This window comes from Panthera pardus, unplaced genomic scaffold (assembly GCF_024362965.1).
Source record: "Panthera pardus isolate Hobbes unplaced genomic scaffold, ASM2436296v1 HiC_scaffold_13, whole genome shotgun sequence".
NCBI classification, from domain to species: Eukaryota; Metazoa; Chordata; class Mammalia; order Carnivora; family Felidae; genus Panthera; species Panthera pardus.
In genome coordinates this window covers 113,204,853-113,230,675 of record NW_026526688.1, presented here as the reverse complement: position 1 = coordinate 113,230,675, position 25,823 = coordinate 113,204,853, and the positions used below count along the sequence as shown (strand labels likewise).

The window sequence follows — 25,823 nt, the reverse complement described above, 5'->3', positions numbered from 1 at the left end:
GAGATAGAGGGAGACACAGAATCCAAACCAGGCTCCAGGGTCTAAGCCGTCGGCACAGAGCCCGATGTGGGGATCAAACTCAAACCTTGAGATCATGACCTCAGCCAAAGTCAGATGCTTAACTGACTGAGCCACCCAGGTGCCCCAACTATTTATTCTTTAACCTCTCACTACCAGCACCTGTGGCACATGCCCCATTAGCCTCCTTGCTGCTTGCTCCTCAAATATCCTGGAAAGTTGCTCTCTTATGAACACTGCACTGGTTCGTGCCTCTGCCTAGAACACTCTTCCACAGACGTCTGCATGGCTGGCTCCATCCTTTCCTCCAGCTCTTTACCTAAAAGTAACCTCAGTGAGTGAGCCTCTCCAGACTACCTTATCTAAAATTTCAGAACTTACCCCTGACATTTTATATCCTCCCTCCTCGCTTTATTTTTCTGCTTATACTTATTATTTTCCTACATATCTTACATATTTCTCTTGTTTATTGTCTCTCTTCCACCACTAGAATGTAAGATCTATGATGGGGCAGGGATTTCTGACATGTTATTCATTACTGCAACCCCAATACCCAAAGCAGGGTATGGCACTGTTTAGTAAGAACTTAATAAATATTCACTGAGTAAATGAATGAGTATAATAACTTCCAGAAACTTTTCCTCCAGAAAGCATTGATGTAAGCAAGAAGTCAATCTGTGTGACACAGAGTAGGTACCTAGCAAATATTTTTTACCATCAGAGGTTTTCCAACGAGCACCAAAAAAACAAAGAGCATTAACTCATTGCTTTGAAACTTGGTAAATAAAGGGAAAGAATTAAACACTATTCTTCCTTTTTATTATGAATTGCATTTCATGGAAACAAAATAGTTGATGAAGGAAAATTCTTCTCTATAGAAAACTAGTAAATAAATGCAGAAAGAATGCTGAATTAGAAATCACCATTTTATAGTTCCTATTGACAAAGGAATCTAGTCAACAATCACACAGGCTACTAAGGACCATTAAGATGAAAGGTTGTAGGGGAATTTTGTAAAGGAAATATCAAGCTGGTCCAGTGATCAATCTTAGTGTCACTAGTTGTGGGATACCCAGACAACATAAATTTATATGTAATAAAAAGGACATAGCACCACCCATCAAGAATTCTTGCCTAAAATATTGAACTTTGTATCTAATGAAGTCTCTAAAAATCCAGAATAAGGAACATCCTGTAGGCAAATGACCAAGTGTCTCTAAAAAATCAGTGGCATGAGAAAAATTGGTGGTGGATGGTAGGTAACTTTTTTTTAAATTGAAGTATAGTTGACATAGTGTTATATTAGTTTCAGGTGTATGACCAAGTGATTCAACAATTCTATACATTATACAATGCTGACCACAATAAATGTGATTACTATCTGTCATCATACAATATTACAGTATTATGCAGTGTATTCTCTATGCTATACTTTTCGGCCCATGACTTATTTGTAACTGGAAGTTTATATATATTTTTTAAAGCTTATTTATTTTGAGAGAATGCAGGAGAAGGGCAGAGAGAGAGAGAGAGAATCCCAAACAGGCACTGTGCTTGATCTCAAGAACCACGAGATCATGACCTGAGCTGAAATCAAGAGCTGGTTGCTTAACCAACGGAGCACCAAAGCGCCCCTGGAAGTTTGTACTTCTTAATCTCCTTCACCTAATTCATCCATCCTCCCCACCTCTGCAGTCTGGAAACCACCAGTTTTTCTCTGTATTTATGTATCTGCTTCTGTTTTTGTTAGTTCTTTGGTTTGTTTTTTAGATTCCACATATAAGTGAAATCATATGGTATCTATCTTTCTCTGACTTATTTCACTTAGCATAATTCTCTCTAGGTTTATGAATGTTGCAAATGGCAAGAAGTCATTCTTTTTTAGGACTCAAGTAATATTCCGGTGTGTGTGTGTGTGTGTGTGTGTGTGTGTGTGTGTGTGTGTGTAATCACATCTTCTTTATCCATTCATCTGTCAATGGACACTTTAAGTTGCTTCCATATCTTGGCTATTGTAAATAATGCTGCAATAAATATAGAGATGCATACATCTTTTTTGAATTGTTTTTGTTTCCTTTGGGTAAATACTCAGTAGTGGAATTGATGGATCATAGGGTAGTGGTGTGTGCGTGTGTGTGTAATTTTTTTTGAGAAACCTCCATGTTTTCCATAATGGCTGTAGCAATTTACATTCCCACCAATAGTGCACAAGGGTTCCCTTTCTCCACTTCCGCACTAATACTTGTTAATTCTTGTCTTTTTGATACTAGGTATGCTGACTGATGTGAGGTGATATCTCATTGTGGTTTTAATTTGTATTTCCCTGCTGATTAGGGATGTGTCTGTTGGCCATCTATAGGTCTTCTTTGGACAAATGTCTATTCAGGTCCTCTACCTATTTTTTAATCAAATAATTTGTTTTTTGTGCATTGAGTTGTATAAGTTTTTATATTTTGGATGTTAACCCCTTATCAGATATATTATTCACAAATATCTTCTCCCATTTGGTAGGTTGTCTTTTTGTTTTGCTGATGGTTTATTTTGTTGTAGTCCCAGTAGTTTATTTTTGCTTTTATTTCCCTTGCCTGAGGAGACAAATCTAGAAAAATGTTGCTAAGGCTGACGTCTAAGAGATTACTGCCTATGTTCTCTTTTAGTAGTCTTCTGGTTTCAGGTCTCACATTTAGGTTTTTAATTCTCTAGTCTATTTTGAGTTTATTTTTATGTATGGTGTAAGAAAGTGGCCCAATTTCATTTTTTTAAATATACATGGCCAACTTTCCCAACACCATTTATTGAAGAGACTGTCTTTTCCAGATTGTATATTCTTGCCGCCTTTGTTGTAGATTAATTTACCATGTAAGCATCAGTTTATTTCTGGGCTTTGTATCCTGTTCTATTATTGATCTATGTGTCTTTTTGTGCCAGTACCATACTGTTTTGATTACTATAGGCTTGTAGTATATCTTGAGATCTAGGATTGTGATACCTCCAGCTTTGTTCTTTTCAAGATTGCTTGGTTGTTCAGGGTCTTTTGTGGTTCCATAAAAATTTTAGGATTCTTTGCTCTAGTTCTGTGAAAAATACTATTGATATTTAGATAGGGGTTGGATTAAATCTGTAGATTGCTTTGGATATGGACAGTTTAACAATATTTATTCTTCCAGTCCACAAATATGGTATATCTTTCCATTTATTTGTGTCACTTCCATTTTCTTTCATCAATGTCATATCGTTTTCAGAGTATAAATATTTCACTTCCTTGGTTAATAAAATAAATACTTCTAGGTATTTTATTCTTCTTGGTGTAATTATAAGTGGAATTATTATCTTAATTTCTTTTTCTGGTAGTTTATTATTAGTATATAGAAACACAACTGATATCTGAATGTTAACTCTGTATTCTGCAATTTTAGTGAATTCATTTATTAGCTCTAATAGTTTTTTGGTAGTCTTTAGGGTTTCCTATGTAAAGTATCATGTCATTTGCAAAGTTTGACAGTTTTGTTTTTTCCATACAAATTAGGATGCCCTCCCTTCCTCTCTCCCTGCCTCCCTTCCTTCCTCCCTCCCTCCCTTCCTTCCTTGTCTGATGGTTAGGACTAGGACTTAAGTACTATGCTGAACAGAAGTGGCAAGAGTGGACATCTTTGTCTTATTCCTGATCTTAGAGGAAAAGCTTTCATCTTTTCACCATTGAGTATGATGTTACTCGTGGGTTTGTCATATATGGCCTTTATTATGTTGAGGTATGTTCCCTCTAAACCCACCTTATTGAGAGTTTTTATCATGAATGGATATTGAATTTTGGCAAATTCTTATTTTGAATCTATTGTGATGATTATATGTTTTTATCCTTTGTTTTGTTAACGTGATGCATCACATTGATTGATTTGAGGACATTGAATCATTCTTGCATCCTTGGAATAAATCTCACTTGATCATGAATGATTCTTTTAATGTTTTGTTGAATTTGGTTTATTAATATTTTGTTGAGGATTTTTGCATCTATGTTCTTTAGGGATATTGATGTGTAGTTTCCTTTTTTTGGTAGTGTCTGTCTGGTTTTGGTATCAGGGTAATGCTGGCTTTATGGAACAAACTTGGAAGTTTTCCTTCCTCTTCTATTTTTTGGAATAGTTTGAGAATAGGTATTAACTCTTCTTTAAATGTTTGGTAGAATTAACCTGTGAAACTATTTGGTCCTGAAACTTTGTTTGTTGGGACTTTTTATGATTACCAGTTCTTTACATCACTAGTAATCAGTCTGTCCAGATTTTCTATTTCTTCCTGATTCAGTTTTGGAACATTGTATGTTTCTAAGAATGTATCAATTTCTTTTAAATTGTCCAGTTTGTTGCCTATCGTTTTCATAGTAGCCTCTTATAAAAGCTTTTGTATTTCTGTGGTGCCAGTTACTTCTCCTTTTTCATTTCTGATTTTATTTATTTGACTCCTCTTTCTTTTTTTCTCAATGACCCTGGCTGAAGATTTATCAATTTTGTTTATCTTTTCAAACAAACAACACTTGGTTTCATTGGCATTTTCTATTTTTTTTCTTTAGTCTCTATATCATTCATTTCTGCTCTAATCCTTATATTTCCTTCCTTTTACTATCTTTGGGATTTTTTTTCCTTCCTTTTCTAGTTTCTTTAGGTTTAATGTTAGATTGTTTATTTGGGATTTTTCTTATTTCTTGAGATAGGCCTGTATTGGTATAAACATCCCTCCTAGGACTGCTTTTGCTGTGTCCCGAAGATAATGGATCGTTGTGTTTCCAGGTGAGTTAACTCTTAAAGAATAAAAGAGACTTTAAAAATTTAATAATCAAACACAATGTTAGATTCTTTTGGACGCTGATTCAAACACATTGTTCTAAAAAGACATTTTTGAGACAGTTGGGAAAACGTGAACATGGGCTGTTATTAAGCAGTGTTAGGATATTATTATTTTTACGTGTACTAATGAGAGTATATTATGTACGTGTAAAGTGTATCATTAGAGATGTATATAGTGAAGTGACATAATATCTCAAATGTGCTTTAAAATACTCAAGCTGAACAAGACTGGCAAAATACTGGTAATTGTTGAAGCTGAGAGATAGGCACATATTGGTTCATTCTAATAATCTGTCGATTTTTGTTATGTGGGAACTTTTCTAATAAAAAGTTCTGAAATAACCAATAAATATTTAATAAATGAAAATATGAGAGAAGAACATCCCATAGTTCTTCACATGCCCACTCTCAGTAGTACCCTTACTGCTAACACTCGTCTGTACTCACTTAAGATTAAAATATACCTAAAAGGAAGTTGCAGAATCCCTGGATCAAATAATGGAAAAGTGTAACCACAAAACTTTCAATTACCTTTACAACCAATTTCATCTTCTCCTGTAATGCAGTCCAGCTCACCATTGCACTTATACTTATTTGGAATACAAACACCGGATTTACAAAGGAAACTTTTGCCTCGGCATCCTATGCAAACATAAATAGAAGAGGTTTTTATTTTTATTTTTTCTTACTTTAAGTCGAGTGGGATAGAATCTTAAATTCAAAAGTAAAGTTTCTCCTACTACCTTTACAGCACAGCTCATCACTTTGGTCTCCACAGTCATTGACACCATTACAGGTTTTCTTTTGAGGAATATATTTCCCATTCACACAACGAAAGGAGTCATTTGCTGAAGAAACTGTAAATTAGGAATGATCTTTGTGAAATTTATTTATGGAGTTCTAGGTGACATCTTTATCACACTTGGCATAATGGGGACTTTAAGATAAAGTCGGGCATCAAATCAAAAAGGATTTAATGTATTGGTAGCATCAACATAATATATATACGGTAAATAAAGAAAATAAATGTCAGAGTGGGTTTATGGAGGCCCTTTAATTATCTCTGAAAGTCAGTATTTATGGTGGAGGTCTGTACTCACTGGCATTGGAGAAGGAGGCTCAGGGATCAAGAGCCCTCGCTAACATCAGCAAGCACTGGTGTTCACCCATTCCTTTAATGCTGTTCCATGAATCCTCACTTCCATCCCATGACTTGCTTGGGCAGTGCCATTTACACTTTGATAGTCCTTTTTTTCTTTTCTTTTCTTTTTTTTTTAGCACCAAAAAAGCCTTTAGTCTTTAAACCATACATAATACTAAAATATTCCAATGTCAGGATGGAAGAGAAAAGTGGCAGTGACTGCCTTGAGACTGAGGCATAGATGTGGTCACTTAGATATTTTAAAGGCATTTTGAAGTGTGTAGGCTGGACCTCTCAAAGAAGATGAGGTTTCTTCTGACGTTTGAGTTACTTAGGTTTGTTATATTAACTTTAATCCAGATGTTTCAGGAAGCAAAGAGGAGTCAGGCAACTTTGCTTCCTATATAGGAGTATTTGAGTACAAAAAGGCACATTTTTGTGGCAAAAAGGAAAAGCACCAATTTAGGCTCTAAAGCCTCCAAAATGATTTTGCCTCTATTGCTGCAACTGAGTATCCATCATCTGTTTACTACAGTCATGGTATGGAATAAACAATTCTAAAGGAAGTTTTGAGGTTTCAGGCAAGCACTCTACCAACCTGTATTCTGTGTGTAACATACCACACCAGCTAAATCCTGGTAATTTTTAGTTCGTTTCTTAATAAAAGTGCATTCAGCCAAACTAGTCTCTAATCCTCGACAATGCACATGCAGACATTCGGTAGAATTTACATGGAGATCTTCAGGAACTTCAAAACTTTTTTGAACCTCAAAAGCACCTCTGCAAATAGAATAAATGAAACATTAAGGTAGAATAATTTGTACTTTTCACTTATAACCTCACTATAGGAGGTAAGGAACTAAAGTAATTTCCTCTAATTTTCTACATAGGATACATTGAGCAAGATGCTTAAATTCTCTGAGGCTCAGTATCTTCACCTGTAAAAGAGAATATGACAATCTCAGCAAGTTTTATAAAGATTAATTAAAACAATCAATTTAAACTGACTAGCCAAAGTTCAAACCTGGTAAGCACTCAGCAAATATTAGTTTCCCCTCCTGTTTCTTGTTAAGGAGGAATCCTTCCACACTCCTGATGTTTCCTTCCAACCTAAGATGTATCATTCTTGGCCTCTCTTCATCTCTTAATTCCTTTTTGCTCAAGGAAAAGGAGTAGGATAATTGATCAGGGAATTTTGGAATTATAAATCAGACAAGTAGCTCATGTTTTCCATCTTTCCTTTTGGGGGCCTCTTCACCTGCCTCATGCTAGAAGGCTTACCTGGTTAGCCCTATTATTGCTTAGAATTTGGGAAGTTAAAATGGTTCTATTCTAGCAGGTTCATTTTGTTTTTATATTAAGCTATATCCTCAATTTAGCCTTGACAGTATTAAGGTGATTTTTGGCATCTATATACCATTGCTTGGACTTTCTAATTTGTTCAGAATTTGTGCAGGTAAGAGGCTACCTCTATGACTCAATATCCTAGAGATGATGAGTTATAGTAAACTATTCTTCCAGAACATTCAATTGTTCCCAATGTGGGGCTCGAACTCACAAACTGAGATCATGACTTGAGCTGAAGTCGGATGCTTAACCAACTGAGCACCCAGGTGCCCTCTGTCCATTCATTTTTAATGAAATATATATTCATTACAAAAGTAAAAAAGAAACTTCTACATCAAAGAGGAATTATACTGAAAACCTGAAAATATTTCAAACTGAACAATAAATACCACTTTTATTGTATGCCACTGAGGCTTATGGCATGCAGATGATGCATTACCTAGAGAGAAATTTGTACCTTAAATGCTTATATTAGAAAATAAGAAAAATTGAAAATTTAGGAGTTAAGCATTTAACTCAAGGAATTAGGAAAATACAATAGAGAACAGAAGAGAGAGAGCCAAAGATAACAACAAAAGTTAATGAAGTGAGAGTAAAGTAACAAGAGACAATTTATGTATAAAATATACAAATAAAAACCACTATCAAATAGACAAATCTCTTCAAGGTTGACCAAGAAAAAGAGAGAGAAGACATAGATAAACAATATTAGGTATGAAAAAGTGGGGATAATTATAGACAAGTAGAGATATACAGTAATGAACATGTTTATAGCTATCTGAAACTGCAAAAGATTCGTATCCAGAAACTTCCAACAAACTTACAGGTGATCTGTGTTCAGCAGTGTTCTAAGTGCTAGTCAGACATGAACATATCTAATCCTCATAACAATGCTGTGAGGCAGGTAGTTCATACTCTCAGGTGACATATGAGGAAATTAAGGCACAGAAAGACTGGGTAATCAAACAACAAATAATTGGAACAATAAAACCAAACCAACCCTGGGAAAATCCAGTGACACAAGCACTTACTGTTGAAATCCAAGTTCAAGACAGGCCACATTAGCCTCCACTATGCTCCAGGCTTTTTTACATATGAACATTTTCTTATCTTGGTCTACAAGTTTTACTTCAACAATTCCCTCAGAAGTGGTAGTTCCATACTTTAAGGAAACACTAAATTCTCCTAAAATTAAACACACACACACACCCACACCCAAAAGAATGAGCAATATTTAGGCATTCACCTTTTCTCCTCTTGATTAAAAGCCTTTAAAATAAACAAAAAATGTAATTTCAAATTAACTTTGAACACCATGAAGATTTTAGCAAATAATAGTCTGTAATTGTTTTACCAGGGTCTATTATGTATCAGTGGCTATACTACCCAGTTATACAGACTATTATGAAATCCTCACATCAACCCTGTGAAGACTACAATGATATTTTTACATGAGGAACCTAAATGCCTCCACTTTTATACATGAGGTTAACTTACTTGCTCAAGTGGGGAAGCCAGGAATCTGATGGAACTATATTGATCTCACTCCCAAGTCTGTGCTCTTAAAAGTAAGCCAAACAAATAATTGAAATGTAAAAAAAAATTTAGGTGTTCTCATATATTTAAGGCATTTAATGCCTCAAGAGAACAAAAGTCTGCCACTGACAAAATAATCTCCATTATTGCTTCCCTCCTTCCCAACAGGCAATAGAGATGGGGTCAAATAGGGAGCTTTCTTCTCCTACTCCACAGTGCCTCAATATCTTAGCCCAGCATCACACAGATATTTAGGCAACTGTGTGCTGGCATATGTCCTGGTGACTTTACAAGGAATGTTTTGAGTATTTTTCTATAAATTCATGAAGTGTCTGTGATAATTGATATTAGAATATAAGGCTGAGGTTTGCTCTACTAGTTAAAATTTCATGAGCTCTTTTTGTGTTTCAAACACTGTGTGAAGAGCTTTTACATACATCATTTTATTTAATCTTCATGAAAGTCTTAGGAGTTAGGAACTGGTGTTATTCACATTTTACTGACGTGGAAAATGGGGTCTGACAGTTACATAGCTTGTCAATAACCAAGGTGGGGTGGAGGGGCTTGCAACTAAAACTGACAGTGAGATTCCTAACCTTAACCACTCCAGCAATCTACGTATCAGCATCACAGCCTCCTCAGTGCATTAGAAGCCTGGATGGAGTGTAGACAAGCTCTTTCATCTGAAGTGCCAAGTTTGCTAGAGTATGTCCTAGGTCAGCAGTAGCCTGAGCTCCCCTTAGATCAGGGCCCATGGGCTTGGGGCTCCTTAGGGGTAGAGGCTGGTGGGAGGGACACTAGAAGAAATTATTTGATCTGGAGGTCCACAGGCACAGCTCCATATCAATATCAATCTTATATAAAGACTTTTTCACTGTGTTCTGAACCAACTCAATGACTCTGGGAATAGTCCTGTTAGCCAAGTAGAAGTGAGGGTGGGGATAATTTTGAAGGGCTGTGCAGCAGAGAGTGGCACAGGCACTGAGGGGAAGGACCAGCTTCAGGGCCTTGTGCTGTGAACTCAAAGGCTGGCTATATTCTGGTGACACTATTTTCTTTAGTTGTCACCCCCATTACAGTTAAGGGTCTAGGGAGGAATTCTGAATTGTCATCATAACATTTCGTAGCAAAATTATCTTCTAGTAGACAGTATGGTAAACAATTTCTTTCTTTTTTTTTTTTTTTTATTATTTAAATTTTTTTTTTTTCAACGTTTTTTTCTTTATTTTTGGGACAGAGAGAGACAGAGCATGAACGGGGGAGGGGCAGAGAGAGAGGGAGACACAGAATCGGAAACAGGCTCCAGGCTCCGAGCCATCAGCCCAGAGCCTGACGCGGGGCTCGAACTCACGGGCCGCGAGATCGTGACCTGGCTGAAGTCGGACGCTTAACCGACTGCGCCACCCAGGCGCCCCAATTTCTTTCTTATATCACAGACTCAACCAGGGCTTTCCTACCTTCAGCTATGCATGTTCCATTATTTAAAAACTTTGCCCTTGGCTGAAGACATTCAAAACTCTTCTGCTGACAGTAAGTTAGGTAGCTTTTCCCATTAGTTGAACACACTCTGCTACCATTCTTTGGGCACTGATAAGGGAGTTTACAGACACAGGTCCCATCGATGCATTTCTGCCATGGTTGACAGAAGACTTTATTGCAGGAGAGATGTGTGTATTTTTCAGTTAGGCACTTGTTGTCTAGCAGATCCTTTTGAGGTATGTATGATGTCGAAGGAAGCTGTAAAACACAAAACAAACACTAACAAACTAAAATCTTTTTTGAAGATGATTAAGTGAAGGAAAGAAACAAAAGAGACTCCCCTATCCTACAGTATGGATGAGGGCGATGTGGTATAGCGGCTTACAGAATCACAAAGGTGACTTCTAGCTCTAGCTGGAGGACTTAGTTATATGCCCATGGGTAAGTTACTGACCCTCACAGAATGTGCATTTCCTCATCTGTACAATAGGGACAATATCTTCTATTTTGCAAGGCTATTGCAAGGATTAGAGATTATATACATATAATGGTTGACAGGTATGCAATCAATGGAGCTATTATTATCCTAAAGCCAACATAAAATTTTGTCTTTGAAGAAATCAATGAATCTCACAAGTCATGTTAAAAACTAACAAAATTGGTGATAAATATAGTCTCGTGGAATGAACTGGTGAATTTTAAATGAAATTGGTTAATTTTATTAATAAATGCAAAACCATTTGTTAAACCCCTACTGTGTGTAAAGTTTCTCCAAGATGAACATGAACTCTGTCTTCCAAGTGCTTGATATCTAGGCAATAAGACAGAAATACACATAATAACTGGGGTACAAGGAAGACTGTGGTAATTGATATAACAGTGGTACAAATACAATACAGTACTCTTGGAGAACAAAGTGGAAGAGAGTTAGTCTTTCTGGGGGGATTTAAAAAGGCCTCGTGGATGTGGTAGCATTTGAGCAAGGTAAGCAAAGACAGCTGCTAGCAGAGAGCTGGTGCTAGCAAAAGACAGGAGGGATAGTGCAGAATGTACTTAGGGAATCATGAGTAGGCCCAACTGATGGACACATGAGGTTTTGTATGCTTCAAATGAGGTGGTCACTGGTCAGGATACTGGTAAGAGAGAGGTAGCAGGAGTGGAGTATGAGAATGGTTTGGAAAGACACTCAAGCAAGCAAAGCAACGAGATTGGACAATTTACTCCATGTAGGGATTGAGGGTGGCTCCTAGGTTTTGAAGCTGATAGTAAGGAGGTATAATGATGCGTTTATGAATTTGGTTTGGGACCAGTTGAGTATGAAGCATCTAAAGGACATACTTTGTGGAAAAGGGATATAGGTGTGTGTCTGAAGCTTGGAAGACAGATTATTAGTTAACTCAATAAATGGGTTAGCAAGCACCACTCTGTGCCAGAGAATGGCCTAAGGCTAGGACCAGAAGAATAAAACTCTCTGTCCAATCCAAAGAGAGACAGGGAAACCTGACAATTGCTCTGACAGATATTGGCTGGGGATGCCATTAGTATAGTGTTCTGTCCTGACTAGGAGGCTCCAAAACATTTCCAGAAATTCCTGTTTTCTGGGCTGTAGTCTGAGGGTGCTGTGCACTGGTCCTCTGGCAGAGGGGGTGGTGGGCAGGCACTTCAGGTAGGACTGTAATAAAGAGAACACCAGGCTTGTTCAAGGCTAGAGAATAGAATGAGAGGGTGGTGGAGGATAAGAGAGCAGGTCCTGAGGGAGCCACTTTAAGCAAGGAAGCAAATTTCCTTTTGGGGAAGATCTTAGAAATAAGATCAGACAGGCAGGAGGCCAATTAGACCTGCAGGAATCCAGAGGAAATCTGTTGAGAGCTGGGAACAGATCAGCTGGGTCAAAAATTGTGGAAAGCATTGTGGAAAGTCATTGCTCTCTCTGTCCCCTAATTGGCCTGTCCAGAGGATGAGTGTCTTGTCCCTGTCTCACCAGCTCCCAGCAACAAGTCCCCCTCTCTTTCTCAGTGTTTTTCCAGCTGCAATAACAGCCAGTGAGGGCAGAAACAAATTGAACAATCTTTAAATCCTGTCATAAAAACAAATAAAAACCAATCAATTAAAACCATGCAAAAATTTTGCATAAGCTCTGGAAGTCTTTCTACCTAATATGCTTTTCAGTAAACTTTATTAAAACCTTTCTGACATCTCATTTTTCCTTGACCTTTGGACAGAAATCTGGGCAAGTGTCATAACTTTTCAATCATTCTTCAATTAGACCAAAAACAAAAATTTAAGATTTTTACTCCCAGCAACAGTCATGTAACAGCCAGTACAAAGTCCAGTTCTGTGTAATCATTCAAACTCTGATCTTCATTTCAGGTGAAACCTTCTCCTTTTTCCCAGCTCAAACTTGCTTTGAGGGGCATGTTGGGCCTGGTATTCACGGAATGGTGGGAAAAAAGCCCAACAAAGTCAGAACATTGAGGAGAATTTACATTTAAGGAGCTGAAGATGTGGAGCAAGTAAAAAAGTTTGCTTCCCAGTCAGAGAGAGGGGTCCTTTGCTCCATGTGTCTAATGCTGCAGAGAGTTTCAGAGGATGAAGGCCGAAAAAAGCCCACTGAACTAGATGAACACAGATCACTGGGACTCTTTCGAAGTAGTTTGAGCTGAGTGTGAGACATAGAAACTAGAGCTTGGTGTGTTAAGGCCGGAATGGGAAGTGAAGAAATGGAAGTGGAAGTACAGGGCAGCCATTCTGATTGGCCTTGTGCTTAGACATGGGAGACTGAACATAGGCTTTAAAAAAAATCTCTGCTTCCTCTCCAAGCCCCACTAAAGTGAGAGTAACAATTTATGCACCGAATTCAGAAGCACCCAAATATATAAAACAATTAATCGTAAACATAAGCAACCTTATTGATAACAATGTGATAATTGCAGGGGACTTTAATACTCCACTTACAACAACGGATAGATCATCTAGACAGAGAATCAGTAAAGAAACAATGGCCGTGAATGATACATTGGTCCAGATGGACTTGACAGATATATTTAGAACTCTGTATCCCAAAGCAACAGAATATACTTTCTTCTCTAGTGCACATGGAACATTCTCCAAAATAGATCACATACTGGGTCACAAAACAGCCCTCAACAAATATAAAAGGACTGAGATCACACCATGCATATTTTCAGGTCACAATGCTATCAAACTTGGAATCAACCCCAGGAAAAAGTCTGGTAAACCTCCAAAAGCATGGAGGTTAAAGAACATCCTACTAAAGAATGAATGGGTCAACCAGGCAATTAGAGAAGAAATTTAAAAATATATGGAAGCAAATGAAAATGAAAATACAACAATTCAAACACTTTGGGATGCAGCAAAGGCTGTCCTAAGAGGAAAATACATTGCAATCCAGACCTATCTCAAGAAACAAGAAAAATCCCAAATACAAAATCTAACAGCACACCTAAAGGAACTAGAAGCAGAACAGCAAAGACACCCAAACCCAGCAGAAGAAGGGAAATAATAAAGATCAGAGCAGAAAAAAAAATATAGAATCTAAAAAAACTGTAGAGCAGATCAATGAAACCAAGAGTTGTTTTTTTTGAAAAAATAAATAAAATTGATAAACCTCTAGCCAGGTTTCTCAAAATGAAAAGAGAGAAGACCCAAACAGATAAAATCACGAATGAAAATGGAATTATTACAACCAATCCCTCAGAAATACAAGCAATTATCAAGGAATACTATGAAAATAATATGCCAACAAAATGGACAACCTGGAAGATATGGACAAATTCCTAAACACCCACACACTACCAAAACTCAAATGAGAAGAAATAGAAAATTTGAACAGACCCATAACTAGTGAAGAAACTGAATCACTTATCAAAAATCTCCCAACAAGTAAGAGTCCAGGACCAGATAGCTTCCCTGGGGAATTCTACCAGACATTTAAAGCAGAGATAATACCTATCCTTCTCAAGCTGTTCCAAAAAATAGAAAGAGAAGGAAAACTTCCAGACTCATTCTATGAAGCCAGCATTACTTTGATTCTCAAACCAGACAGAGACCCAGCAAAAAAAAGAGAACTACAGGCCAATATTCCTGATGAATATGGATGCAAAAATTCTCAACAAGATACTAGCAAATCGAATCCAAAAGCATATAAAAAGATTTATTCACCATAATCAAGTGGGATTCATTCCCGGGCTGCAGGGCTGGTTCAACATTCGCAAGTCAATCAATGTGATACATCACATTAATAAAATTAAAGATAAAAACCATTTGATCCTGTGAATCGATGCAGAAAAAGCATTTGACAAAATACAGCATCCTTTCTTAATAAAAACCCTCGAAAAAGTCGGGATAGAAGGAACATACTTAAACATCATAAAAGCCATTTATGAGAAGCCCACAGCTAATATCATCCTCAATGGGGAAAAACTGAGAGCTTCCCCCTGAGATCAGGAACATGACAGGGATGTCCGCTCTCACCACTGTTGTTTAACATAGGGTTGGAAGTTCTAGCATCAGCAATCAGACAACAAAATGAAATAAAAGGCATCAAAATTGCCAAAGATGAAGTCAAACTTTCACTTTTCACAGATGACATGATACTCTAATGGAAAACCTGACAGACTCCACCAAAAGTCTACTAGAACTGATACATGAATTCAGCAAAGTCGCAGGATACAAAATTAACGTACAGAAACCGGTTGCATTTTTATACACCAATAATGAAGCAACAAAAACAGAAATAAACTGATCCCATTCACAATTGCACCGAGAATCATAAGGTACCTAGGAATAGACCTAACCAAAGATGTAAAAGATCTGTATGCTGAAAACTATAGAAATCTTATGAAGGAAATTGAAGAAGACACAAAGAAATGGAAAAACATTCCATGCTCATAAATTGGAACTATAAATATTGTTAAAATGTCAATACTACCCAAAGCAATCTACATTCAATGTCTTCCCAATCAAAATTGCACCAGCATTCTTCTCAAAGCTAGAACAAGCAATCCTAAAATTTGTATGGAACCACAAAAGACCCTGAATAGCCAAAGTAATAGTGAAGCAGAAAACCAAAGTGGGAGGCATCACAATCCCAGACTTTAGCCTCTACTACAAAGCTGTAATCATCAAGACAGTATGGTATTGGCACAAAAACAGACACATAGACCAATGGCATAGAATAGAAACCCCAGAACTAGACCCACAAAAGTATGGCCAACTAATCTTTGATAAAGCAGGAAAGAATATCCAATGGAAAAAAGACAGTCTCTTTAACAAATGGTGCTGGGAGAACTGGACAGCAACATGCAGAAGAATGAAACTAGACCACTTTCTTACACCATTCACAAAAATAAACTCAAAATGGATGAAGGACCTGAATGTGAGACAGGAAACCATCAAAACCCTAGAGGAGAAAGCAGGAAAAAATCTCTCTGACCTCAGCCGTAGCAATTTCTTACTCGACACATCTCCAAAGACAAGGGAATTAAAAGTAAAAATGAACTATTGGGACCTCATCAAGATAAAAGCTTCTGCACTGCAAAGGAAACAATTGACAGAACTAAAAGGCAACCGACGGAATGGGAAAAGATATTTGCAAATGACATATTGGCTAAAGGGCCAGTATCCAAAATCTGTAAGGAACTCACCAAACTCCACACCCGAAGAACAAATAATCCAGTGAGGAAATGGGCAGAAGACATGAATAGACACTTTTCTAAAGACATCCAGATGGCCAACAGACACATGAAAAGATGCTCAACGTCACTCCTCATCAGGGAAATACAAATCACAACCACACTGAGATACCACCTCGTGCCAGTCAAAGTGGATAAAATGAACAAATCAGGAGACTATAAATGCTGGAGAGGATGTGGAGAAACGGGAACCCTCTTGCACTGTTGGTGGGAATGCAAACTGGTACAGCCACTCTGGAAAACAGTGTGGAGGTTCCTCAAAAAATTAAAAATAGACCTACCCTATGACCCAGCAATAGCACTGCTAGGAATTTACCCAAGGGATACAGGAGTACTGATGCATAGGGGCACTTGTACCCCAATGTTTATAGCAGCACTCTCAACAATAGCCAAATTATGGAAAGAGCCTAAATGTCTATCAGTTGACAAATGGATAAAGATGTGGTTTACATATACAATGGAATACTACTTGGCAATGAGAAATAATGAAATCTGGCCATTTGCAGCAACATGGATGGAACTGGAGGATATTATGCTAAGTGAAATAATTCAGGCAGAGAAAGACAGATACCATGTGTTTTTACTCATATGTCGATCCTGAGAAACTTAACAGAAGACCATGGGGGAGGGGAAGGGGAAAAAAAAAGTTACAGAGAGGGAGGGAGGCAAACCATAACAGACTCTTGGATACTGAGAACAAACTGAGGGTTGATAGGAGTGGTGGGGGAGAGGGGAAGGTGGGTGATGGGCATTGAGGAGGGCACCTATTAGGATGGGCACTGGGTGTTGTATGGAAACCAATGTGACAATAAATTATATTTAATATTAAAAAAAAACAAAAGCAAAACAAAAAAAACCCCACCCAAAGTGAATGAGAGAATGTTAGGGGCAGTTAGTTAGGTTCTAACAGGGTACCTGGAGGCCAGCAAAGAAGTCATGCCCAGTTATCAGGAAAGTAAGAGGCCTGTCCAGGCAGTACTCCAGAACAAAGTCACAAAAAGCCGGATCAAACCAGACAGGCCCAAGATGGTTGACAAAGTAGGCTGAATAAGGAATAAAAAACCCGAAACCCTGCTTCCAAGACATCCTTGCCCCAAATAGTAAATATTACATCTCCTTGTTAACAATCATCAATAAAAGATAGAAACCCAAACCCCAGGGTGTGCAGTGTTCCCTCTTCTAGCTTGTCCATTCATTTAAAAACAATTTTTTTTACATTTTTATTTATTTTTGAGAGACAGATAGAGACAGAGCAGGAGTGGGGGAGGGGCAGAGAGAGAATGAGACACAGAATCTCAAGCAGGCTCCAGGCTCTGAGCTGTCAGCACAGAGCCCGACGCGGGGCTCGAGCTCACAAACTGAGATCATGACTTGAGCTGAATTCGGATGCTTAACCAACTGAGCCACCCAGGTGCCCTTTGTCCATTCATTTGTAATGAAATATATATTCATTACAAAAGTAAAAAAGAAACTTCTACATCAAAGAGGAATTATACTGAAAACCTGAAAATATTTCAAACTGAACAATAAATACCACTTTTATTGTATGCCACTGAGGCTTATGGCATGCAGATGATGCATTACCTAGAGAGAAATTTGTACCTTAAATGCTTATATTAGAAAATAAGAAAAATTGAATTTAGGAGTTAAGCATTTAACTCAAGGAATTAGGAAAACACAATAGAGAACAGAAAAGATAGCCTAAGATAACAACAAAAGTTAAACAGTTTCCATTAAGAATTCTTATGCTCCCAAAGACTGAGAACCACTTCTGTTGACCAATAATTTTTAAAGTGAGTTACATATAATCTGGGAGTATGAAGATAATCAGGTGGGTAAAATAATAGAAATTATATTAATTGTTATGTTTTATTGAAAAAGTAGGAAGAAATAAATTTATCTTTACTAATATTCAAATATGGATCAGCACATGTGCTTGCACTCATAACATATTCATTCAATATTTGTTGAGAGACTACAATGTGCCAGGTACTGTTCTAGGTCCTGGGGATACAAGAGTGAATTGCACAAAGTCAGAGAGCTTACCTTTCTAATAGGAGACAGACAAAAATGAATAGAGAATAAATACACAGTATGACAGAAGGTGTCAAATGTTGTGCAGGGTAAGAAGAATAGAGATTGGGGAGAGTGAGGGGGAGGACCATTATTTTGGGGGAAAAGTTTATCTTGGAGCAGAGATATGAAGGTGAGTGTGCAATCCATGCAAGTATCTAGATGTGGGATGTCACGGTCAGAGGAACGAGCCAGGGCAAAATCTGTAGGGGAGAAGCAAATGTGATGTGCTCTTGGTCTAGAGAACTGGTGTGGCTGGAGGGATGTAAGTGACTGGAGAGAGAACAGGAGAAGATGAGGTCAGAGAGTTGGAGGGATGGATAACTGATCACATAGGACCTTATAAGTTACTGTGAAGACTTTGGCTTTTTCTCTGAATGAAAAATAAAGCCACTGGAGGGTGTGAGCCTTCCAATATTTAGAAATTGGGCAGAGAATGAAGAATTAGTAACAGAGATGAGAAGATGTGGCCAGTGAAGTAAAAGACAAATAAATAGAAAATGCTGGCACAGAGGCAAAGAGAAGAAAGGAGTGATCAGCTGCTGTGTCTAATGCTTCTCTAGTTAAATGGTGACCTTGAAAAATGTAATTTTGGTGGAATGGTGGAAACTCAAGCCTGACTGGGTTCAAGAAATAATGGGAAAAGAGAAACTGAGCACAGCAAAATTTTGAGACTTTAGATATAGAGGGGCAAAGAGAAATGGGGAGATAATTGGAAGAGGATATTGAATCAAGAGAGGGTTTTTGTTCTAAGAGGATCATATACATGTGCTTAAGGAAACTAGATGATATGATCTAGTTTTAGCTAAAGGAATAATGGACAAATGGCTTAAAGATTCATGTAGTGAAATGAATGCTGGATTGAAAATAATGCCCAAATTCAACACCAATGGAAAAGCACATAGCAGAGTCATACTTCTAACCCCAGTAGAGGCTGTTCATCAGTCACATCATGGGGTTAAAAACAATGAAAAATTAATTAGCTATGACAAGAAGTCAGCCCTACCCCCAATGAGTAGAATTAAAAAGAGTATTTGAAATATAAATTTCTATCTGGTATCATTATGAACCTCTCCCTACGTGTTTATTGTATGTTGCTCTTTGTGAAGTATTTTTTCCAGTTAATATGCCACTAAATCAAATGAAAATTTTGAAAAATAATAAAGTATATTTAATGACATTATCCCATTAAAGATTGATGAAAGTTATTAAAATATTATCTATGTGCTTAAAATTGTGTTTTAAGGTGCATTATTTATATAGCAGTGTATTTATTATTTATAAAATATATTCACATATACTAGAAGCACATGTTCAACAATTTGTAGCAGTTATGACTCTAGCCTATTCATCTTCAAATCATGACTCAACTCCTTCAGTTACTGTTGCTTTTTTGTGTCTATGGGTTTGTTTTTGTTTTGTTTTCTTTTGGCCCTTTCCTTGGCATTTGTAATGATGCAGCAATTATTTTGATGTAAACTTTGTCTTTTTATTCTAGGCAGGACTACAATGAAACAATTTGAGACAGATGATTGGTAGTTAGAAAACAAGAAACAATCTCCTATTCACCCCAGTATACAGCTGTATAGCTTTACCTGTGGTTTCTTTGTCCATTGTTCTTGATTTTCATCTGTATCCTACAAACAAAAGAAAAAGAATGATCAACTATGACAAAGCACAGAAAAGGCCACCACTTCCCCCTTCTACTGCTTAAGTAGTTGTGTGTGCTTAGGTGAGTGACTTTACCTTTCTGATTCTGCTCTTCTATAAAATGTGGAAAATAAAAATATCCCCACAGAGCTGTTCTAAGGATCCAATAAAAATAAATACCAGGGAAAACACAAATAAACATTTAAGACCTTATACAAATGCAAATATGATGGTAATTGTAGTAAATTGCAAGTGGCCCCAGTTCTTCTAACCTCCCTTCACCCAAGTCCTTTGTCTTGCTTCTCACTGGGGGCAGGGTGTATTTTCCTAACTCTAGACTCTGGGTCTGGCCATGTAACTTGCTTTTGTTTAACAGGAAGTCAGCAGATGTGTTACAACAGATTGGAAACTTTTTGTCCGGTTGGGTTTGTCCTTTGCTTCTTTGCCATAGCTATGAGAAGAACATGGCCAGACTAGCAAAGAAGAACCACTCTAGTTGAGCTCAGCTTAGATCAGTTGACTGCCAACCAACATGCAGACTAGCATACTAAGTAAAGTTTTATGCCACTGAGATTTTGTGGTGATTTTATTATTATGGCATTAAGTAACTGGTACAATAATCATTTTCCTGGAAAGCATTGAGGTTAAAAATGGAAAAGCTTCAAAAACCGTAAACAATATAGAATTTTGTCTTTCTTCCAGAAGTAAATAAACAGCTTATATCCTGAAATTATCAAATATATGGGAAGTCTTTCCACTGGAAGAGTTTTAAGACCCCTATAGTTTTAGTTCCTTCTCATCGTGCTTTCCACTAGCAATTTTTTTTCTACAATTGTTTTCTCTCCTTGGATCTGCCTATCTTGTATCATACCTGTTTCTGATACAAAGCCATGCTCTGACACCCAACAACCAGATCCTTAACTATAGCCATTCTATACAGATAAAAAAGTAATGTTTCTCTATTTATAAATAATGATGAATTGTTTAATTCACATAAAGAATTTGAATTTTATTATTTTTTGTTCTTGTTTTTTTATTAAACTTTTTAAATTTACATCCAAGTTAGTTAGCATATGGTGCCACAATGATTTCATGGGTAGATTCCTTAATACCCCGTACCCATTTAGCCCATCCCCCCTCCCAAAACCCCTCCAGTAACCCTCTGTTCTCCATATTTAAGAGTCTCTTATGTTTTTGTCCCCCTCCCTGTTTTTATATTATTTTTGCTTCCCTTCCCTTGTGTTCATCTGCTCTGTCTTAATGTCTTCATATGAGTGAAGTCATATGATATTTGTCTTACTCTGACTAATTTTGCTTAGCATAATACGCTCCAGTTCCATCCATGTAGTTGCAAATGGCAAGATTCCATTCTTTTTGATTGCTGAGTAATACTCCATTGTATATGTATACCACATCTTCTTTATCCATTCATCCACCAATGGACATTTGGGCTCTTTCCATACTTTGGCTATTGTTGATAGTGCTGCTATAAACATTGGGATGCATGTGTCCCTTCGAAACACCATACCTGTATCCCTTGGATAAATACCTAGTAGTGTAATTGCTGGGTCATAGGGTAGTTCCATTTTTAATTTTTTGAGGAACTTCCATACTGTTTTCCAGAGTGGCTGCACCAGTTTGCATTCCCACCAGCAGTGAAAAGAGATCCTCTTTCTCTGCATCCTTGCCAACATCTGTTTTTGCCTGAGTTAACGTTAGCCATTCTGACAGGTGTGAGGTGGTATCTCATTATGGTTTTGATTTGTATTTCCTGATGATGAGTGATGTGGAACATTTTTTCATGGCCATCTGGATGTTTTCTTTGGAGAAGTGTCTATTCATGTCTTTTGCCCAATTCTTCACTGGATTATTTGTTTTTTGGGTGTTGAGTTTGATAAGTTCTTTATAGATTTTGGATACTAACCCTTTATCTGATATGTCGTTTGCAGATATCTTCTCCCATTCTGTCAGTTGCCTTTTAGTTTTGCTGATTGTTTCCTTTGCTGTGCAGAAGCTTTTTATTTTGATGGGGTCCCAGTAGTTCATTTTTGCTTCTGTTTCCCTTGCCTCTGGAGACGTGTTGAGTAAGAAGTTGCTGTGGCCAAGATCAAAGAGGTTTTGCGTGCTTTCTCCTTGAGGATTTTGATGTTATGTTTAGGTCTTTCATCCATTTTGAGTTTATTTTTGTGTATGGTGTAAGAAAGTGGTCCAGGTTCATTCTTCTGCCTGTCACTGTCTAGTTTTCCCAGCACCACTTGCTGAAGAGACTGTCTTTATTCCATTGGATATTCTTTCCTGCTTTGCCAAAGATTAGTTGGCCATACGTTTGTGGGTCCATTTCTGGGTTCTCTATTCTGTTCCATTGATCTGAGTGTCTGTTTTTGTGCCATGTTTTATTTTTTAAATAACTACCCATTTTTCCCAAGACCAGTATTTTGTTATTGGAAATGGAGGAAAATGGTTATATGATGTGTGCAGGTACGCTGGGCACTTATACCCTATTCTCCTTGAAAAATTGGAAATATTACTTTGGGTCAATTCCATTATTTTTGCCTCAGAAATTAAAAAAAATCATTGGCCTTGTTTCTTGGTCTTGTTTTTTATTATGAAGGTAAGATGGCTGAAATGTTGTTGTTTTCATTTTTTTTTTTAACATTTGTAGCAGTTTTATTCAAAATCACCCCAAACTGGAAACAACCCAAATATCCTTCAATGGGTGAAAGTTAAAACAAACTGTGGTACATCTGCACATTGGAACACTACTTAGCTATGAAAAACAACCTGAATGAATCTCAAAGACATACTGAAAGAAGCCAGTCTCCAGAGATTACATCCTGTATGATGCTATGGATGTGACATTCCAGAACAGGCAAATCTTCAGGAATGGAGAACAGATTGGTGTGTGCCAGAGGCTTGGGTGGAGCAAAGGTTTGACAACAAAGAGGTGGCATCAGAGAATTTTTTGGGTGATGAAACTGCTGTGTTCTAACTGCAGAGGTAGTTACACAAATGTGTTAAAACAGAACTGTACATACAAAAAAGTTGATTTTTATGGTATATTAATTCAAAGTTTTTAAAAATGAAGATAAGACATGTCCCAATCAAATTCTTTTTAAAAAGGCTATAGAAGAAATTTTCCACCTGGGTTTCTTCCAGAAAGTCTGCTGTGTGTGGACTCTGCCACACCAGCCCTGGTGTTTGTGGGTCTGTTTATTCGCCTGTAAAACAAGAAGTCAGTCTACAGCAGTGATTTTCCTTCTCCCCCACACTCTAAAATTGTACCGTTGGGCAAGCCTGTCATGGAAGTTGGGGTGGGGTAGGTTTGGAAGAAGGCATTTGGCTTCCACTGGTGGACCCACAGACAAGTTGTGCTTTTGTCTGTCTCCTATATTGTTCATTTGAAAACCTCTGGATTAGAATCGCTGGTCTTGAGTCAGATCCTCAGGTCCTTGGGAGGTTTGAACCATCTTGGATTTCAGGGTCTATAGGTTGGGCCCACTCATTTGTCCTTTTGGCATGTGCCCTCATAGACCCAGGTGGTTAGCCAGACCAGGGCACTGGCTTTAGTGGTAAGCAATCTAAACAAGGCCTTTGTGGGGAATCTGGAAGAGTGCTCCTTGCTTCAGGACTCCCAGGGCACACATGGATTAAATGCAATGGGAACTCTGAAAAGGCTAAGAAGCTAGGCCTCTCATGAAGTAGGGTGTGAAGGGACTTAAACCTTTTTTTTTTTTTTTCCACACAGGAGGACCTTTTTGGAAGAGCATTTTGTAAACAGTAAAGGGTTGTGCAAAGATGGGGGAATTGTGAGGATGACCGTGCTAACCAGGACCAGCAGGGCCAAAGCATCATTCATGCCTAGAGTTGCTACCATAAGCCCTGACTGTGTGTCAGGCACCATGTTAAGGAATTGCTGAATCTTCATGACAATGCTGTGAGAAAAGGGCTGTCATTGCTTGGACAGATGAGAAAGCTGAGGCTCCAAGAGGTCCCAGATCATATGGGGAGGAGGTGACAAGGCTAGGTTCCAGTCTGTAGCTCTGGCCTTCCAAATCAAGACCTACAAGAGGAACCCCTGAAGCCTGATGCCAGGCCTTCTCTCCACGTGTGCCTCTAAGAAGGAAACTAATGCCACCATCAAAGGCTGGTGGGGGACTGCCATGGGTACTCTGAGACCTTGCCACCTACAATAGCACTCAAAAATTTTTTTTCGTAAATTTTATACAATGGAATGCTTTCTTTGAAAACTATGTCATGTGTAAATCCAACCCAGAAAACCAGAGTTGGGTCCCTGTGGCTGAAGGTAGAAGCAGGGTTGGCCTGGGCCCCCAGGGCTCCCAGAGCACCACCTGAATGCCACTTATCTAGTAGGTTGGCACTGACTGTGAGTGGCACAGGAGGCGCCATGATGCTTAAGGCTCTGGCTTCGGGGTTGAAAGAGTGAAGTGGAATGGTGGCTGACTCGTTTGTGGGTTGGTCGGTCTGCGGGAGGGCAGCAGGCTTCCAAGCTTGCCATATGCTTTAGGCACTGGTCCATTTGACCTGGGCACTTGCCTCTCTCTCCCAGCTGGCCAGCAGCCATGACCTGTCACTCACAGGGTAGGAAACTTACCTGCACCATCCTACAGTTAGTGAACTTAATCTTTGAAGATATGGATAATAAGGTTAAAAGCTACAGCACCTTTCCTTTTTTTTCCTGCTCCTTATAAAAGGCATCATCTGTTTTTTCTGTAACAACAGTAGAATGTTTAAGTTCAGATCTTGGTCAACAGCAGATTTGCACCTTTGACCTGGGCACAGAGGCTGGTGAGATGGCTCAAAGTGGAATCATCAAACGGACCCCCTTCTCCTAGATGTCAGGGATCACTCCCATAGGGGAGCTGACCATGTGCACGGAGTTCTTGCCAAACAGCTGGAACTCATAGTGGATGAGCTGCTCCCAAAAGCCATTGTTGGGCCGGATGATGGGCCGGCATGACTTGGTCCCGTGTGGGTGTCCAGCAGGGACATGGCATGGTACTTCATGAGGTAGGCAAGGCAGAGGGCAGCTGAGTGGCTCACGCCAGCAGCGCAGTGCAGCAGCGTGCGGCCCTGCTTCATCGCCACACTGTGGATGTGGTCAGCAGTGGGGTCAAAGAAGTCCACAGAGACGTGAGATGGGTGTGTCAGCCACCGGCACCTGTACATACCGGATGTCCTCATACAAAGTGTTCACCACTTCTACCGGGACGTTGATGACCGTGGTGATCCGGTTGCTGGAGACCATGAGCTTGTTGTTGGCAGCCACCCCATTGCTGATGTATAGGCTGCTGGTGATCTGTGAGAGGCCGCTGACCGATGGCTGCTGGAACCGAACCGGAAAGGTACGCGGGGTGCTGTCATCAGGCCAACGGGTCAGCGGCCAGTGAAGCACAAAGGCTGCATCTTTCTGCTAGGCTGTGCCATGGGAAACTTCCTCTCGTGGGCGAGAGAGCAGGTTCGTTCAGGAAGCAACCTTGCCTGAAGCGGGCGAGGGTCTCGGGGAGAGAGAAGACCGGCCACCACCATCTGGGAGCCACAATCCCAGGCCGCCCCACGCTCTGGTTTCCATAGCAATGGTCCTTCCTCGCGGGGAGGGATCCTCAGGGCCAGGTCTTCGGGGAAACCCCGGCCTCCTCTCCGCTCTCTGGGGCTGTCCCGCCCGCCCTCGCCAGGTTACCCGCCCCGCGATGACGCCGGGGCCACATCACTTTTAGCGGAGAGGTAGTGTCTGCTCAGCTCTCTGCAGTCCGCTGAGTCTCCTGTTGTTTTCATTTTTAATTAATTTTTTAAAAATAGGAAGCACAAATGAATATTACAAAAAGGTTCGAAAGAGTGCCTGTAAAACGTATGTTTCCTTTTTTCCCTTATCCATTCAACCTACCCAGGCCCACCTCAGAGTCATTCATTTAATAGCTCTTCGTGGGGCACCTGGGTGGCTCAGTTGGTTAATCGTCCAACTCTCGGTTTTTGCTCCGGTCATGATCTTGGGATTTCCTGAGTTCAAGC

General features: G+C 38.9%; 1 protein-coding gene and 1 pseudogene across 5 annotated transcripts in view; both read right to left on the bottom strand.

The window, feature by feature from the left end:
• The window catches only part of CFI (complement factor I), an 86,922-nt gene that overhangs the window by 18,947 nt on the left and 42,152 nt on the right, over positions 1-25,823 (bottom strand). For all 5 annotated transcript variants that reach the window (XM_019417438.2, XM_019417420.2, XM_019417429.2 and 2 more), the window contains 6 exons: positions 19,742-19,783; positions 10,338-10,617; positions 8,376-8,529; positions 6,596-6,777; positions 5,600-5,713; positions 5,388-5,498 (listed from right to left, as the gene is read on the bottom strand). In XM_019417438.2, the coding sequence (XP_019272983.2) occupies positions 5,388-5,498; positions 5,600-5,713; positions 6,596-6,777; positions 8,376-8,529; positions 10,338-10,617; positions 19,742-19,783 (883 nt within the window). The remainder of the gene's footprint in view (positions 1-5,387; positions 5,499-5,599; positions 5,714-6,595; positions 6,778-8,375; positions 8,530-10,337; positions 10,618-19,741; positions 19,784-25,823) is intronic.
• LOC109246546 (dual specificity protein phosphatase 18-like) lies at positions 22,452-25,522 on the bottom strand (annotated as a pseudogene).